At 42.6% G+C, this 19,051-nt stretch overlaps 1 protein-coding gene across 4 annotated transcripts; it reads left to right on the forward strand.

Annotated features, from left to right (window-relative positions):
* Window positions 1-576: 576 nt before the first annotated feature.
* Window positions 577-18,637, forward strand: yeats2 (YEATS domain containing 2). 4 transcript variants are annotated; one of them, XM_078791589.1, is made up of 30 exons: window positions 577-803; window positions 1,199-1,307; window positions 1,409-1,506; window positions 1,644-1,736; window positions 2,114-2,347; window positions 4,428-4,546; window positions 5,371-5,532; window positions 7,508-7,619; window positions 7,734-7,778; window positions 7,866-8,034; window positions 8,123-8,359; window positions 8,723-8,890; window positions 9,804-9,895; window positions 10,454-10,651; window positions 10,711-10,939; window positions 11,014-11,172; window positions 12,157-12,281; window positions 12,480-12,626; window positions 12,714-12,896; window positions 13,310-13,667; window positions 13,737-13,871; window positions 14,069-14,188; window positions 14,624-14,762; window positions 14,918-14,994; window positions 15,083-15,162; window positions 15,789-15,993; window positions 16,152-16,387; window positions 16,538-16,612; window positions 16,780-16,853; window positions 17,686-18,637. In XM_078791589.1, the coding sequence occupies exons 2-30, from the start codon at window positions 1,208-1,210 to the stop codon at window positions 17,792-17,794; spliced, it is 4,278 nt and encodes a 1,425-aa protein (XP_078647715.1). In that variant the 5' UTR covers window positions 577-803; window positions 1,199-1,207; the 3' UTR covers window positions 17,795-18,637. The 4 variants fall into 4 exon arrangements, with proteins under 4 accessions (XP_078647715.1, XP_057922377.2, XP_057922376.2 ...); XM_058066394.2 differs by having other exon boundaries at window positions 577-799; window positions 1,196-1,307; window positions 8,129-8,359; window positions 17,686-18,636; XM_058066393.2 differs by having other exon boundaries at window positions 578-799; window positions 1,196-1,307; window positions 17,686-18,636.
* The last annotated feature ends 414 nt before the right edge of the window (window positions 18,638-19,051 follow it).

Consider the following 19,051-nt stretch of genomic DNA (forward strand, 5'->3'; position numbering starts at 1 on the left):
TAGAATCCCACAGGAGGCCAACGTGGAGGCAACACAGTAAAGTAGCAAGGATGGTGATCACTTTGTAGTGTTTGTGCGTGTGTCTGGGATTTCACTGAGTATTTACTCAAATGGGACACAAAAAATATGTCCATTGTTATTATTTTCCTTTTGATAATTTTTTAAAATTTCGGCTTTCATACACGTTTTGAGTTCATATTTACATTACTTATTTTTAGCATTTGCATGTTTTTTGTGGATTTGTGTCACAGTGTGCAGAATCATTTCGATTTGAATGGAGTCAGACACCAACATGTGTAGATGAGATGCTGATGGGCTCTTAACTGTTTAATAATGTGCCTTTTAAAGAATAAACCGGTTGAGTTTGAACCATTACCATGAACCTTTACTACACTATGTATGTATGATGTGATGTTTTCAGATTTTTGTAAGTGTTGAGTTGTGTACAAGAAACCAATAAAGTTTTTTCTTTCTGTACCAAAAACTTTGTATTTTTATTTCATTATCATTCATTTGACACTTTACTCTGAACAGTACAACTATAATCTGTTGGGGTCTGTTCAATCACAGAATCCATCCAGTCATCAACTTTCACAATAGCGTCTCTTAGCGGCCATTGTGGTGAACTTCACAGCTAGCTCGCCATAATTTAGCTTCCTTGCCCACATCGAGATTTAGCAATTTAACCAAACACGAGTGTGAGACATGCAAAGTGTATCACTCAAGCGGACCCGCTGCCACTGAAATATAACTAGAGCACCACAAAGGGACGCATCTTCACACGACAGGGCTTTTCCTCGTGAGTTTATGTTTCAAAAATACATGACGTTTGTGTTCGAAAACGCGTGCTAACGTTCAGCTAGCCTGCTAGCATGGCTGGGGCTACCGGCTGTACAAACGACCACAGTCTTTGCTTGAATACCCAGGATGTGAGACATAAAAGTGTATTACACGCCCATGTCTATTGTCTGACAATAAGTACGCTTTATTGAATAGTTTTTATTTTTTGAATATATGTGTTAGAGCCAATCAGTGCACCCACACTAGCGCAAGCGGCAAGCTAGTTAGCATGAGCGCTGTGCTGCAGCACCTTTGCTCGCCGCTTAGTTCAATGCTATGCATCGCCACTACTGCATAGTGAGGCGCTTGCACTGTATGTTTAATTCAGTTAGCACCTCCACTTTCTCTTTTGCAGGAGAAAAAAAACATGTCTGGGGTTAAAAGGAAAATAGAGGACGGCGATCCTGACTATGAAGATGTTTCATTAATACAAAATAGTAAGCGAAACAAAGCAGCAGAATTAAGTGGTAAGTTGGTCCAGCGTGCACCTGTCATGCTTCGTCATGCATAGTATTATATTCTACTACTGTGTTGTTTACTTGCTGAATTTAATATTTCCTTCAAACAGCCCGACATGCAACAGTACAGAAGATAGAAGCCATCATCACTGAGCAGTTCTCTTTGGAGATAAAGAACAAAGAACATGAGATAGATATTATCAGTCAGGTAAAGCATACAGTCCACCATTATTTAATTAGTGAAACAAAAAAAATGTTATTAAATAAAGTCTGCTTCATCTTGCTCTTCTTTTTGGACATGAGAGCAAGTGTTGATGTTCTTCTCTACTTTGGGTTGTTTCTTAGCGACTCAATGAAGCCAGAAGGATGATGGACAAATTGCGAGCATGCATTGTGGCCAATTACTATGCAAATACTGGGCAGACAAAACTCCAGGAGGTAATTTGCTTTTTATTTATTTTTTCTATAGTTAGTGGACTAGTGCATAGCAGTGGTTAGCATGTCTCATCACCCCACATGATCAGGAGATATGGGTTTCAATCTTTGACAAAATCTTTGTGGAGTACTCTGGATTCCTTTTAAAATGCATGTAAGCCTAATTACAGACTCCATATTGCCCATAAATGTCAATATATGAATGGTTGTATGTCTGTTCTGTTGTGTGTACCTTGTATTTGACTGGTGATCAAGCCATGCATCTTGCCCAAAGTCAGCTACAAAAGACTCAAGTTAAATTTTGACCCAATAACACCAAGCGATATATTGGAAATGTATGGATGATTCCTTTTTTCCCCCCAATGTTGCTGTGCTTACAGCCCTCCAAAAGTGACCCTGCCGTGTTGAACCATCCAGCTATCCGCCGATTTCTCGAGTCGCCGTCACGTTCCTCCTCCCCTCTCAACCAGGGCTCAGAGACGCCTTCCTTAGCCCAGTCTGAGTCCGAGTCCCTGTCGCAACATGGAGATGGCACTGACAAAGATGCGGAGGCGTCATGGCGGGAGGAGAGCAGCAGTAGGCAGGAACGAAGACCTGGACGCAACACTGGCAAGGTGGGTCTAACTAAGCACGATTAAGGTATTCTATGACGAGCTTGAATTTTATGAACTCGCTTTTTTTCCCTGAAGTCACATGTGTGTGACAGGAAGAAAACCTCTGACTCAGGCTATGTCATTTAATTGCATATATAAATCTCTAGACTCAGAATATAAGACATGGGTCTCAAACTTGCGGCCCACACTTGCTAGTTTGAGGCCCCCGCCTTGATTTAAAAAAAAAAATTATGTCAGTGCATCCCACGCGAGTTTGATATGGATGCCAAAAATGACGCCATTTTGCTGCGCCTATACGATGATACGGTCTGGAGGCCGGTTCCAACGCTTCTTACCGGGAGGACCTGCTAGCTCGGGTTAGCTAACTCCAGGCGCTTTATTTCAGCTGCTAAGCTGTTTGTTTTGTCCAAAAAAATGCAGGAAATTATTTGGAATAAAACTGTAAATAAAAAAATATTTTTGTTTCTTTTAAACCCTGATGCGGCCCAACCTCACCCAGACCTTAGCTCTAGTGGCCCCCAGGTAAATTGAGTTTGAGACCCCTGATGTAAGACAATAGGATATTTTGCAGACTTTTGTCTTGGGCTAATATGGTGTATGAAGGGCATTGATCTTAACTCTTGGATGCATGACATCTTCCATGAGTGCGACTTTGTGATCTTATGGTTCTTGTACACATCTGACAGCTCTGTTGGCCCTGTGTGCTTATCTCCTGCTGGATTGCACTCTCACTGCACGCTATCCCATTCCTTCAGTTGGTACGTTTGGGTTACCTTCCTGTCGACTTTTCATGGGAAGAGTCACACGTTCTTTAGAAATCTCTATGAGGTTGGTGATGTTTGTGATAATTGACGCTGCTGCGCCATGAAAGGAGAAGAAGAAGGCATTCAGAGTTGCAACATCAATCATGTTGCACCACAGCACCATGGGTCATCTTTGCGCCTGGAACTTGCAGGTGTAGTTGCCAACACCTCCTTCGGTCTGGTTGTAGAAGAGGATCGCTTCTGTTTTTTTTCTATTGGCTGTTTTCATCCACCGTATTTCTGTGGTGTATTATGGTGAGGATCAGAACGGCCTCTCCCTTTTTTCTGTTGAACCCAAATTCAGTGTTGTGAATCTCAAGCGTTAGCCCCAGGAACCTTTGATTCTTACCAACGGTGACTGTTGGTATACATTTGCTGTCACACTTACACATCTGATACCAGCAGGCTCATCACCGGAGAGGTCACTTTTATACAGCAACATACATAAGGGAGGGAGGACCGAGTTTCTGCAGTATATGCCGAACAAGCACACCAAGAATGGCATAAAAAATCTTCTGGGTTTGTGATACATGCACCCAATATGCAGTTGATGAGATTGTGTACACAGGGAGACAACCAGTGAAAGAAATCCAAAAGAATCTAAGGGTTAAAAAGCTCAATTGTTAACTGTAACTCACATTAAAAGGTGAAAGTATAAAGTCCAAGCTTTAAAACTTTAAAATATTACAAAATGTAGTAATTCATATGTAAATGGGGTGTATGATATATGTACAAAATATTTTTTTCTGCTTTTCTAAGAATTAAACATAAAAATTATCTATTGGGGCTGCACAGTGAGAGGGTTGTTATTGCGCAGGCCACACAGCTAGGAAACCCAGGTTTGATTCCCCCCTTGGGCATCCCGGTGTGGAGTTTGCGTGTTCTACCCGTGCATGCGCAGATTTTCTCTGGGTACTCCGGTTTCCTCCCACATTCCCAAAACATGCTAGGTTAATTGGCTAATCTAAATTGTCCATAGGTATGAATGTGAGTGTGAATGGTTGCTTGTCTATATGTGCCCTGATTGGCTGGCGTGTACCAGGGTGTACCCCTGTCTCTCACCTGAAGACGGCTGGGATAGGCTCCAGCACCCCTGCAACCCTTGTGAGGATAAGCGGTAGAAAATGAATGAATGAATAATCTATTGGTTGTTTGCCTGTTGACAACCTCCTACAGGACTGTAGTGGGACGTTCACTGCAACACGTCACATTTGCTGTCCAATTTATTAACAGCAGAAAACTGTCAAGATAATGTGTTTTTCTATTGGTATTTGTAGGATACATTTGGTGTTCCTGTGGCCATGGGAAGTGATCAGAGGGTGACCTACCACACCACAGGAGACGAGGCATCCCGACTCTATGCAAAAAAGACAATCGTCGTGGGCAATGTGTCTAAGTAAGTGGGACTTCAGTTTGATTTCCTATCAGGATGACCAACTTCTTGCTTTATTTGACTTCACATTTTCATCTTATTTCATCACGTTTCGCAAGTTTTAATGACATCTCATGTGCATCTTCAAGTATTTGTATTCTTCCAGTAGCGTAGTGATGTCATCCATCACACATACACACTCTTGAATTGTTGTCATCTAAGAGTGTCTCGCTCTACTCAGAAAGTGAGCTGGCTTTTGTCACTTTCCTGTGTCATTTCCCCATCCAACAGAGTAAAAAACAATATTTTAACTGAGAATTTCTTAACAGCATGAACAAGTTTGGGTTTAACTGTCGGTTGGTAGTACATACATACAGAAATGGGAAAGGAAAACACGGCTCTTTTTGACCACATGGTCATTTATTAACACAACACAGCAACAACAAAAGCAATGTTATAGGTGCGCTAAGGGGCAAACTGCTCAATCAGCATTAATGCTACTGATATGCACAACATGCATTTTCATTACCAACATTTTAAAGGGCATGCAGAGGAAAGCTGTTAGAGGCTGACCGATCACGGTCAAATGCAGCTCTTGCTGTGGCGTTAATAAATAATATATATTAATTATTAGGTTGTGTGCAGCCGCAGCCATTGTTTTTTTGTTGTTTTTTTTTAAACCTCCTGCTAAAGACCCCGGCTGTAATTTGCTTTTATAGACCACCCTATTGACTACAGGAGACGTGGCAGTTAACTGAATGGATGCATTAATTGGAGCAAGTTTAGTTATATTTACCACAGCTTTGAAAAAAGTGCATTAATTCAGACTGTTTCTCCTCCGCTGTCAGGTACATCCCTCCAGATAAGCGTGAAGAGAACGACCAGTCGACTCATAAGTGGATGGTGTACGTCAGAGGTTCCCGAAAGGAGCCCACTATTGACCACTTTGTCAAGAAAGTCTGGTTCTTCCTGCACCCCAGCTACAAACCTAACGACCTGGTCGAAGTCAGGTTAGTGCCGATCAGCAGTTTTCAAGCAGTTGCCTTGGGCAGCGTTCAGGGACGCCAAGATAAATGTTTTTGGTTACGCTCTTGTGTTGCCGGTAGACACACTGTGTTTACCTCCAACCTTTAATTATTATTCTAGACTATTAGTTTTCCACACCTCTTTCCGCTACACTAAAAGTAGGAAAACAAGCTGCTTGAGTGTATGTGTGTATGTGTGTGTATGTGTAAAAACAAACAAACCCAACAATACACAAAATAAATCAGCCCATACATTAAATTGTTATACAAGTTACCTGATTTTTCACTTGCCACGTGATGTTTGTGTTCCCGTCCAAACGGTACATAAAGTCCATCATGAGGTGGGAGTCTGTGATGTCACACAATGACTCAGCTCAGCATGACTAAACGTGGGCACACCTAGAGTGTACACACCACACACAATCAGCTAGAAGAAAACATCCATATTGTGGCGATCTCTCGTCACATGAGAGACAGTCAGAGGCACTTCAGCATGTTTGTAGCAAGCGGCTGTTTATTTGGGCAGGCTGTCGTCAAAATGGAACAAACATTGAGCTTACACACAATGGAAATGGTGCACGTGGCGATGAAAGATAAAGCACTGCACAGCAAACTTGGCACCAACAGATAAACACACACACAGAGCAACTACTAATACTAAATGCAATGATAAACAACGTAGATAACATTGAACACATGATTCTTTAATGAGTTGATTAATAAGCAAATTATTTTTGCGATGAATTGGATTAAAAAAAACATTTTAAATGTTAGCCTCTTTATTCAGAAATGGAAGATTTGAACTGACGCAGTAAGTAAGTGCACAAACACCAGGTTGCTGCATGAATAGGCAAGTTAAATCAGGCGAGTTACCAACTTTGTTTCCTAACTTTTAAAGCGAAACAAACCTAGGATATTGTAGAGGCTTACCCTGCCTTCATCCCAACATGCAGCAACGTTACAAAATCCATATTTTAGTGAATTAAATGAAAAAAAACAATGTATTTTTTTCCTATGATACTGGGTGTCTTTTCATTTGTATACATGGTTTTATACGGATTTATATATAGAGTGTCAATTCATTCATTCATCCATTTTGTACCGCTTACCCTCACGAGGGTCATGCTGGAGCCTATCCCAGCTGTCTTCAGGTGAGAGGCGGGGTACACCCTGGACTGGTCGCCAGCCAATCACAGGGCACATATAGACAAACAACCATTCACACTCACATTCATACCTATGGACAATTTAGAGTCGCCAATTAACCTAGCATGTTTTTGGAATGTGGGAGGAAACCGGAGTACCCGGAGAAAACCCACACACGCATGGTGAGAAATTGCAGTTAAAATCAGTTCTTGGTAAATGAAGGGAGCAGAGCTATATTAATTTTACTGTAAAATCTATCTGCAGATGAAATTCAATTGTCCCGAATTAGTTTTTTTGCACAGAAATACTACACATTGCATTTGCATTGTGGTTAATGTGGGGTGAACATAGATGATACACAGCCCGCTGCTGCACTGCAGTGTGTGGCAAGAATGTGACACCTGACTTTAGTGGAATGCTTCTAATGCTGTGATGTTCTATTATGACACACGATGGCACCCCTGTGCTTTCTATTCAGTTTATTATTTTGTTAAAAAAAAAAAAGGGATTTAAGTTTGCCTGTGGCTTTTTAATAAATGATCTATTTTGTATGTCAGCAGTCTAAATCTGTCTGACCTCTCTGGCTGTTCAGCTGACAGGGTACTTGTGTTGCCGTGGGAACAGTACATAATCTCCACGTCTGGCCCCTGTTTTTTTTTTTTCACATGCTGTGATCAAAAAATGCACACACTTAAGTTTCACAGATGGAGACGATGAGAGTTTTTGTACAAATTCCTTGCATCCTCCATAGAAAAGCTTTTTTGCAGATGTGCCCCTTTTTAATGACGATGCTGAGTTTTTTGTATGTTTTTAGTGAGCCTCCCTTTCATTTAACTCGACGCGGGTGGGGTGAGTTTCCTGTAAGGATCCAGATTCATTTCAAAGACCCTCGCAACAAACGTATTGACATCATCCATCAACTGAAGGTCAGACATACTTTTCATACACAATTTTTTCTGCACATTGACTTTGAATCCCAAACTGTACTGTTTATAGCACCCAGATTATGTATGAAATGTATACTGCCTTTGTCTTTGCAGCTTGACAGAACATACACTGGGCTGCAAACACTGGGGGCTGAGACTGTAAGTGTTGCTTTTGTTTTTTTTAATTACAACTTTTTATTTTTTAGTCCAACTACTAAGAATTTTACCGGTTCTAATTCTTTCAAGGTGGTGGATGTAGAACTCCATCGGAATTCTCTTTGCGAGGATTACGTCTTGCAGGCATCCTCCTCCAAAGTGACCCAGAGAGCAAACAGCCCAATGGCGGTCATGTCAGCACCTCAGACATGTGGACGCTCCAGTTCACCAAGCTTGTATAATTCCAATTCAGAGAAAGGTATGCATAAATGAACATTTGTGCAGTTTAATTCAAGACGTTTTTTTATTTAGTAGAAGCGGTAATATTAGTTTTGAACTTCTTTCAGGTTTAGTCAAAGCAGAGAGGTCTGTAGGATGTCATAGTGCGGGCCTCACTGCAGGGGAACGCACACCGACGCGACCTAAAGCTAGTGACAGGATCACTCTGGGTTCCCATGGCAACTCTGCCTTCCAGCCCATTACAGGAAGCTGCAAAATTGTTCCTCAAGGGCAGCCACCAAGCCCTACTGAGTCTCCTGGGAAGTCGTTCCAACCTATAACAATGAGCTGCAAAATTGTCTCAGGTATATGTCTCCACCTAGTGGTCATTTAATGACGTTCTTGCTTGTGTTCTTAAGATTAGGGCTATTGATTATTTTAGTAATCAAGTATTCTATGGATATTTTGTTCGATTAATCATCAAAAACATTTCACTAAATAAGGAAAGAGCAATTGGTTTAATTTGTTAGGTAATCAATGTTTTATTTCTTAAATTGACATTATGCATAATGTAACTGTCATAGTGTAATAGTGTTCTTTCCCCCAGTGGGGGCATGGCAGACATGATTGAGAGCCATTGCCCCAACAATCGCATTATCAATTGTTTCTTTACCCAACTAGGTTTATTTTACAGAAAATAACCCTTTTTGCTTTCTCACCACACACAGGTTCTCCCATCTCCACGCCAAGCCACTCACCGCTGCCGCGCACACCTACCACATCCACGCCTGTCCACAGCAAACAGAGCTCATCTACGGTGCTCAACAACCCTTATGTCATCGTCGACAAGCCGGGCCAAGTAACTGGCGTGGCATCCTCGTCTGCCGCCTCCGCAGGTACGCCTACATTCACTTCCTACATGTTGGGAAGAAAAAAAAAGCATCAGCTCTTCAAATCGGAAGTGAACCTGCAGTGGAATGTCTGAGCTACCCACCTAGACAGTTAAAAATAGTTGAGAATTATATATTCTCACCCCCCATCCCTGTTAGCCATTAGTTTTTTGTTTTTTACAACTGTCACCTTTGTGTTTGTTGTCTGGTTTCGGCCATATTCACTCAAAAATGTGATGCTCCTTGGTGGTAGGTTTCCATGGTGACAGAGCTCCTGCATTTCATGGTCATATTAGAAGAAAATCGGATCATACCTAACATCCACCACCTGCAGTTAAGCAGCTGATAAGATTCCTGTCAGTTAGCTCAAGCATTATACGTGCCCACTAACCTCACCGAAATCATCTCTGCAAAATAGCTGCATGTTGCGTTTTTTTCTAAGTCCTTTAGCACCGACTCAAGGTGCTATTACTTGGACCTGTCCTTGGACCTTTAAAGGGACTGTATGTCACTGGCTCAAGATTACAACTGTCGCTGCAGCTGCCCTGCGGTATACTGACCAATTTGCACCTACTGCCTCTCAGGTGGTAAGGTGGGTAAAGTGTCTTGCCAAAGGACACAACAAAAGTGGCAGAGTTTTGGATGACCTGCTTTACCTCAGCCACTGTCGCCCATAGAGTTGGCATATGATAAACAATTTACAGTTATGTTGTTGTTATAATAGGCTATACATACAGTGGTAGCTCACATTAGTAGCTAAACTTTGTCAAATCGCTATCATCAGCTGAGAGCAAATATAACTAATGCGTGTGCAGTCCCTTGCTTAAGTACTCACCCCAGGAATATACCATATCATGCTTGCAAAATGTTCAAACTCTTCAACTGCATTATTTGTGTTTGTGTGAAAATTTCTCTGCAGGAAGCCCCTCGGCCAAACAGTCAGCTGCTCAGGGAAGTCGCTCACCAGCCCCTAAGATTCACACGGGTAGCTTCCTCTCATCAGGAATGAAAGTGAGTGGAGTATTGATCCTCTTAAGAATGATGTGTGACCACAAACATTTGAACATTTTGTTGTCGTAACTGTACTTTTAACAAAGCGGCGTGGTATTAATAGCAGGCGAGGTTCTATCCTCAGCAGATGTGATTACCTTGGCAAGCTTTTTATGTAGGACATCAATGTGGGGATAGGAGAGGGAGTTTTTTCCTCCCAGAGACAATTAAGCAGGTTGGGGTGCCTGATTTCACTGTAAAATCGGCATCCACAAAAAAAATGCACATGTTTCCCCTTAAATTTTACCACAGCAAAACTTGTCATGAGATCAGATTTTGCACTGGTAACTTGCTGACATCTGTTGAGCTAGGCTACAATTAAATGAAGTAATGAAAACATCTTGCTGATTTAAAAACAACCCAATGCTGTTATATGGTATATTTTATTGTTCATTTTCACTTACCGTGATTTAGCTTGAAATATGATTTAGAAGACTAATATTCTTCCTGTATTTAAAGTTGCAATGTCTTTAGTCACTGCATTTAAATGACATCCTGCATGTATGTATTTGTTTACAGGTTATCATCAAGCAAGAACCAGGAGAAGTTTCAACACAGCAGCAGCAGCAGCAGCAACAGATTGCTTCTACAGTAACCACCCAACAGCAACCAGCTGCTACAGCAGCACATCAACTTGTCCCAGTCAAAGGAGGTCACGTGATTTCCATGTCAGCCCAGAAACAGCCAGGCGGAGCTGCAGGGGCGACGAGTAGCAAGGTTAGTCAGTCTCACAACTTACCGTTAAGTGCGTTGTTAAAAGCTTTTCCCGTTTCTAGATGTTAGGCATTCCAGTTAGTTCGACGCTCCAGTCTGCAGTGAAACAAGTGGCCATCAGCAGCGGGCAAATTTTGGTCGCCAAGGGCAACCCCTCTGTCTCCAAGGTGGTGGGTGGGAAGCAGGTTTTGGCTCAGGGAGTGACAAAAGCCATTGTCAGTGGAGCCAGTAGCATCTCTGGTCAGCAGGCTGCAGCCAAGGCAAGCGGTGGTTTGAGTGGCAAGACCGGAGGTCAGACGTTTGCCCAATTCCAATGTTTGTTCATTCAATTTTTCAGTTTGTGTAAATAATTTTTCTGCTCTCAGTGATGGCTACACTTCAGCTCCCTGCAAACAACCTGGCTAATCTGGCCAATTTGCCTCCGGGCACCAAGCTCTACTTGACCACCAACAGCAAAAACCCCTCAGGAAAGGGCAAGCTGCTGCTCATCCCACAGGGAGCCATCCTCAGAGCCTCTAGTGCAGGTGAACCACAAGGAGCTCTCCGTGTGTTATCAACTCTGATATGACAAAATTAGGAAGTGGGGTTCGGCAGTATTCCGGAAGTCCTTGGGAGTGGGACAAAGCATAGTGGAATTGGCATGCTCGGAGGCGATCCGTGGGTGGAATAAATTAGAACAGACCGTTTTGGAAATCCAAGCCAATACAGATTCTGCACCAAGGTAGAAAGTGTTCTGGTGGGTTATTGTGTGTTGCTGCTCTATACGAGTCCACAAAATGAGCACAATAGGTCCCTCACGACCCTTGTGAGGAAAGAGCGGTAGAAAATGAATGAATGAATAGCAGAGTAGAAAATGGAAACTTGCAGAAGCTACATAACATTCACAAGCAAAACATGCACAGCAGGCATGAAATAAATGTAATGCTTCAACAAAGGAAACCAGCTGAGCTAAAAAATGGAAACACAATTTAGCACCAGGTGCACGTAATCAAGAAAGGCGACAGAAAACAGAACGGAACAAAACACGAATTATTACAAAATAAGAGCCTGAAAATCAGAACTGAGGAATAAACCAGTGTCACATAAGCTGTCACATAGGGCGTGACAAAAAGTTTGTTTTGTGCAGCCTTTTTTTTTTGTATTATGTAGTTATTATAATTATATAAGTATTATGACTCGATGAGTATCTAAGGTTAGTGTTCTGTCCTCAAGCCTTGACATTCTCCGCCATGCCTGCTGTTGTATTAAATATGTCACTACCCTTCAGTAGCTTTTACAAATTTGGATAACTTTGTTCCTCTCTTGACTTTGAGTCACTCAAGGGTCATCATTGTTTTTCGGCTTTCTAAGCTAGAGGCCTCACTCTAAACATTGACTGTCATTGCATTGAAATGTATTTGAAATGACTCAAATGAATGGGATGTTTTTTGATTGAAAAAAAACAAAACACAAGGGGACAATTCTTGATGAGATTTGCGCCTGGTGTGCTTGTGGCTGTTTTAATTTAGGTCAACAGTCTCAAAGCAGCTCGTCAGCGAGTGCTGGGGGCTCTCAGACATCCTCCTCTTCATCATCTGGCAGTTTGCCTTCCAACCTGTCCTACACATCCTACATCCTTAAACAGACTCCACAGGTGGGTAGAACTATAATGTACCCCTCAAAGATATACTAAATAGTTGATACGGTTCCTTTCATCCACACTTGCTGTTTTTGAACATCGTCCATGCTTTCATTTAGTGTCATTTAATGAGTTGTATCTCAGTTGTTCTAATGCAACTGTAATGCATATGTGTCATTCAGAGGTTTTGTCTGATTTGCACACCATGTTTAGGGCACATTTCTTGTGGGCCAGCCATCACAGGGCTCTGGAAAACAGGGGAGCTCTGGTGTGGCAGCGCATGCCACGTCATCTCCAGCGACTGCTCCTCAGCAGGCCATCAGAGTCACAGCGGGGCAGAAGGCGGCCATTTTGGCTCAGGTATGACCCAAGATGATAGGAGTATTTGCATACAGTGGTGATTGTGAGATGTAGTATTACATGTCTATGTTGCTGTACTCGTCACAGGTGGGGGGCGGCTCCCAGAGTGCACAAATGAAGTTGTCTGATGGCTCTGTTAAGACGGTGACAGCGGCGGGCCACTTGTCCAAGCCGGGGATGACCACATTGAGGATGACAGGCGGAGTCATCACGGCTGCTAGCTCCACCGCCAGCTCTGTCAGCTCTGCAGCTGCCATCCAGCAACAACAGGCTAGTCTCTTACTTAAGTCGTTTGCTTTGTTCCGCCTCCAGACCAACCCCAAATTCAATCATTGTCAACAAATGTAAAAATGTAAACAGGCTTCATTTATCTAAAATAGGCTTTTGCTCCAAAATGTCGATAAAAAGAAAATGTTCTTTTGGCATTGGTAGTCAAATTTGTTAGAGGAGTGAATAAACAAATGCTTTGTCTTTCCACATTTCATAAAATCACTGACCTGACACTGACCTCATTCATAGAGAGACACAAGGAAACATGATTAACTCCACAAACATGAGCAGACTGAGATCTCTATTATTATATCTGAGTGTAGAGACTGCAGAGAGTAAACAGCCAGCTCTTTACCTTTAAGTTGCATCTGTTTGCTTTTTTAATTAACTGCAGCATATTGTGTTCCCCATAGGCTGTTGATGGTGGAAAGTCTGCTTCCCAGCACCACTCTGTGCTTGTTGCAGCCAATCAAGCGGCAGTGATCAGTGCTGCAAAGAGTGCCAGCGCTGCCGGAGGAGCAAGCGGCGCTGCCGCCATGTCAAAGACTGCTGTTGCCACCTTGGTCAAAGGTGCTGCTACCTCTTCAGCCAAAAGTGTTGTCGGTTCACCGGGGGCTGCGGTAACGGTCGCCAAAGGCCTCACCACCATGCCTGTGGTCAGCATGGCCAAGGGTGCAAGTGTGGGCTCTGTGGTCAGTGTCTCCAAAAGCAGTAGTACGTCGCTAGTCAGTGGCATAGCAGCAGGAGGAAAGACCGGTGCAACTCTATCAGGTAAGGCTCAAAGACTCTCACCAAATGAGCTAATGCTGAATTTTTAAAAACGCAAATGTCTTACATTAGGAATGCTAAAAATCCACTCTGGAGGTTCCAACTCACAGCAGACAGTCTTGACCATCCCTGCTAACCAGCTCAAGCAGCTTGGGGTGGCCAGTGGCTCTGGTGGGCTGCAGACCCTACTCATGCCTGTGGGCAAAGGTAAAGCTGCAGTCATGTCAGATTAGTCACATGATAGAAAAAGTCCTTTGTAGCTCAAATTAGTTTCTTTAGTTTGGCTTTACCTCTGAATTTGCTTTTGAGGTGTCAAAGTAGGCGTTTTATTTCCTCCCTCTCACTTTTCATTTGAATGTAAATCCTGTTTGCTTCCATCACTGTGTGTCCTACTGTGTACACAGTGGTGTCTAAAGGCTCCTGTTGTCATTCCTTACCCACCACCACCCCCCCTGGAGCAGCGGGAGTCTCCCCAAGTGCTTTCAGCCACGCCTCCCCCTCCCTTGCCCTGCCTCTGGCACAAGGTGGGTGAGAGGGAGTCATCGCTGTTTCCTCCCGGTGTTCCCTGTGCTCTGCCATTCCACCGCCTTTTCTTACATTCATAACGTCCAATTGTCAGAATGACCCTTAACTTTGCATTTAATAGCAAATACTTCCCAGTCCTTATTTACTGTATATCGGGGCAATATTGGGCACAGTTAGCATTTAGCCGTTGAATCGATTCATCAGATAATTTATCTCTGAATGTTCTGAACTCCTTTTTTCTATGTCAGTGTCAACAATGAATTGCATGCGATCAATCAAATTCTTAACACTCCATGAATATGTTGCACATGCCTAGTATTTCTAGAGTTGTATTGATGTATACAACTAATTCTAGTAATGTTATATATCTCCAAACTGGCTAGATAATATAGTCTTAATCAAAATTAATGACATGTTATTTTGTGTTGCCACAGTGAAGACAGAGCCATGTGCCGGCACAGCCGTCACAGCTGGTCCCTCGCCCCCAGCAAGCACCCCCCTCCACATTACCTCTGCAGCCACCATGGTCAAGCAGGAACAAGGCGCCGATCATTCTACGCATGACCTCATCAAGTACGGATGGTTGCGTTTCTCTGTTACATTAACCGACACACAAGGGGGGGAAAAAAGTGATTTGTCTGCAGAAGCTTCTTGAGCAGTCGCTTATAAATGAGAATGTGATGGATTATCTCAGCTAATTAGCGGATAATTAATTGCTCTCTTCCCAGCACGGAGCACATAGAGACCATGATGCAGCTGCTGACAGCTGTGGTGAAGAAGTTCCCCCTCATTGTGCCGGATAAGTGTAAGCCAGCCTTTCATTTGGTTTCATTGAAAACTAAATTGCCATGAAAAGTACAAACTGCAATTTTGACCCTGTGTATCTTCTTTAGCTGAAGACTCCCATCCATTCTGTGCCTCTTCAACAGAACAGTATTATTCCTGGAATATTGGAAAACGCAGGGCATCCGAGGTGGGTTATCTGCCCTCAGTAATAGCACTACATGAACCAGCAGTCTTTCCGGGAAAGCAGCAGTTTGAATTGGTTCATTTCAGGTTGCCAAGCGCCTACTTAAAACGTCTTCTTTTCCTGCAACATGTTGTTTCCATCGTATGCAGATTTTTTTCCGATTCAGCAAGCTTTCTGCTCACCTCATGTTTTCACTTTTATCTGGTCAGATGCCTGCCTCTCATCTATTCTTAATGGTTTTGTTGCTGTTAAAGGGGAACTGCACTTTTTTGGAATTTTGCCCATAATTCACAATCCTTATGTGAAACATGAACACATTTCCTTCAATTTTTTGTGCATTGTAGCTTGAGAAAACAAGTTTATATCAGCTTATGGGTCATGGGAAATACCTGTGTTGACGCTGAAGCCCTCACAAAAATGTTTACATCTGAAACTTTGGCATATTTTAACTCGAGAATACAACATTATAACTCCATTTATAGGTCAGAAAGATGGAAAAAGCATAACAGGTCCCCTTTAAGCTATAAAATGTATATGATTGCATTCTCATTAAAGTTTGGCTGAATGTAAAACAACTTCAATGGTGGCGTTTAAAATCAGTAACCCATACACGTTGGTATATCCTGTAGCTTCAGCGAGCGGTGGCGGTCAAGCGGGCCATCCAGAACATGTTGGATCACTCGCCTCGTCTCCAGGCTCTGACACCCCCAAAGACCAGAGAGGTGGTGCAGTGGTGTCGGCAGAGGGGCTTCACCCCGCCTGACCCCGAACCACAACGCAGGAATGACGACGAGTCCATCGAGGACATCCTCACCCAGATTGACAGTGAGCCTGGTGGGTGTGCTTCACTTTGTAGCATACTGTCTCAGCATCCTCGGTATTCAGTGATGTGTGTGGCTTGAAAGAAGAAGGAAGTTTTTTTTTTCTGCCTGACTGGGATGTTGCAGCCTCTGAAGTGATGTGACAGATGCACAAATGGAATCTTTCCACAGAGTGCCCCTCCACCCTTAGTAGCTGTGAAGAGCTGATGCTGCGGCTGGAGCAGATGCAAGCTCTGCTCAAGACAGAACCGGAGGATGTAGACGACGAAATAGTGGATATTGTCACTGTGATGCCACCATGCCAGAAACTAAAAGTTAAGGAGGAGGAGCAAGAGGCCGATACAGAGCCCAAGTTCTTCCTCGAGCCTTGTGTGTCGGCCCAGTTTGTCAGTGAAGCAACGCAGCAGGTCAGCAGCATCTTGTGCACATTATTTGATTTGTTCTCTACCATGAGGCCTTTCATGACTAATTTAGCCTTTAACAGCTACAATTAATTTATTCAGTGAAAGCGACATAAGATAAGGTGGCTTACATAAACACTTTGTTGTCTTTTTTAGATTGGGATAACCTTCCAGCCAGTGGAGGTGGAGAAGAACGTTTTTGCTCCGGTGATTGAAGCCATGATTCTGAAGGTCAGAATCATCTCACTTTATCTCTTTTATTCCTTCAGTGAACTTGGACTGAAGAGATGAATTATGCAGTATTCTCTCAACTCACGGAAGTGCACATTTCACCTTGTGCTGTGCAGAGGAGTGTGTTGTCTTTTTCCTGAGTGTTTGAGTGTGTTTCTATACTGCAGGCAACAGAGCAGTTGGCCAGTGACATCCTGAGAGAAGCTCTCGCCGGAGCCTTCGCCAAATCCCCTCAGTACAGGTCGGTCCAAGTTTTGCTTCAACATGCAACCCTCTGCCTACTTACATAATACTACGCCAGGGGTCTCAAACACGCGGGCCGCGAGCCAAATGTGGCCCGCAGGACACTAGTTTGAGGCCCCTGCCTTGATATGAAAGTTTAATGTTAGTGCGGCCCGCGCAAGTTTGATATGGATGCTGTATGGTATCATGTACCCAGAAAAAATTATTACGTTTGATTAATGTTCATGTTAAAGGTTAAATAACTGTTAATAGTTATCCTCCCTATCCGTGTGGAAGTGGTAAGTTTTTGGCTATTTAAGTTTAAAGGAAATAACTTGAAGGCTACCGTTTAGGTCGCTAGCTCTCTAGTTTGCGAGTTAGCATGTGTCTCAAGACCCTGCAGTTGCGCAATATGTTATAAATAAAAAGAGTATAAATGTGACTATAGTCGTGTTTTGTCATGTCTACAGGGCTCTAATAATGCTTTGTTCATTTTAATCTGAATCTGTTTATTTATTTTTCATCTTATTTTGTGTAGAAAAATAAAAAGTAAGATATTTGAGAACAGTGGAATGTTTTATCAGAGCTTTTATTGTAGAGAATTGGAACCAATGCAAAGTTTTTAGTTTTTATTTTTTGTTTTTAATAAATGCGTTGTTTTTTTTTTGTTGTTTTTTTAAACCTGATGCGGCCCAGTCTCACCCAAATCCGAGCTCCAGTGGCCCCCAAGTAAATTGAGTTTGAGACCCCTGCTCTACCTACTTACATAACACTATGCCTTTTTAAACACATCAGTTAGCTAATAAAAAATGTCCCACATGAAATTCTCCACATGTTGTGCTTTTTCCCAGGGCTCCAAGGGAGATCACAGCCATGAACATCCACCAAGCCATATGTAGCATCCCCACCTGTGACTTCCTCACCAACTCACACATGGGCTGCCTGGCCAAGGACAACTGATGAAACTGAAGAAATTCCACATTCCCACCAGAAGGTCATGAACTTGCTCACTGAAGGACTGCTGATCCTAGTACTGTTTGGACTGTGGCACTCTTGCTTACCTCATCACCTTATTACCGGTAATTTTTTTTTTTTTTTACATTGAAGTGTTTCCTGTCACACAGCCTGCTAGTTCATTACCATAAACTGACAACACACTATTCTTATTATTCATCGTTCCGCCCCCTTGGCTACTACCGGGATGCCGTTGTGATGGTAACCACGGCTCTGCCATCATCATCAGCATCCTGTGTGATACCCTGTGGGGGTAATTATCACCATGCAATCGTTGCAGGTTTTTATTCATGTGCTGCGTTCCAAACTGTTTTATTATTCTGATGGCGTAAAACCAGTCAGCTAAAGGTTAATAATATAATAACAGATATTTTTATGACTGTTTGCATTCTTGTCACCAGTCTCAGTATTTATATTAGTCATGTTGTCATGTACACACTGTATATGAGCAATGCGAAATAGATACCGTTATATTTTTTATCCAGGATCATAATGTATGTTGACAGCAGTGTGTGTGTGTGTGTGTCTGTGTAGTGGACCGATACTGTATTGTAAGTATGTTTTTACTGCACAAGTGTTGGTCTGAAGTGAATGTTGAAGCCAAATTAGTGTATAGACAATACCCCCGATGATGTATTTTCATGTTTCAGTGAAAAAAACCCAAAATAATTGATATTCTTGTAATAAACAACACTAAAAAGTATCGCTCAAGTCCTGTTAAATTCTGTCATGCTTAAATGCACCTTATTTTGGTGCCAACACGTCTAGTTTGGGAAGCTGCCAGGAATTCCGGGCGCCATTGGAGGAAAAAAAAAAAAAGTTTAGGCCGCTGTACCGTCTGTCAAGGGCCCTTTGGAATTGTCCTAACCACAACAACTCTCCCCCAACCACCACACACATACACACACACACACACACACACACACATTTGGCGCCCTTGCGTTAAATGACAAAAATATATTGTGTGAATGTGGTGTCCCAAAATTGAGGATATGGTTGTGCTAATATTAGCATGTAGGAATGGAATTTTAATGAATGCAGAATTGCTGCTAGCTAGACTGCTATAAATTCATAATTTCACAACAGTAAGCTTCTGAGACTTGTTTTGTCTTTTAAAAATGGGTCATACAGAACAGTCTCCACCAAAAGTGGCAGTAAAATAAAAATGCACTTTTAAGCGGTGTTTTATTTACCTTCATACAG

The sequence above is a fragment of the Doryrhamphus excisus genome, linkage group LG6 (genome assembly GCF_037039965.1).
Source record: "Doryrhamphus excisus strain RoL-2023G ecotype Guam linkage group LG6, RoL_Dexc_Guam_v1.1, whole genome shotgun sequence".
NCBI lineage: Eukaryota > Metazoa > Chordata > Actinopteri > Syngnathiformes > Syngnathidae > Doryrhamphus > Doryrhamphus excisus.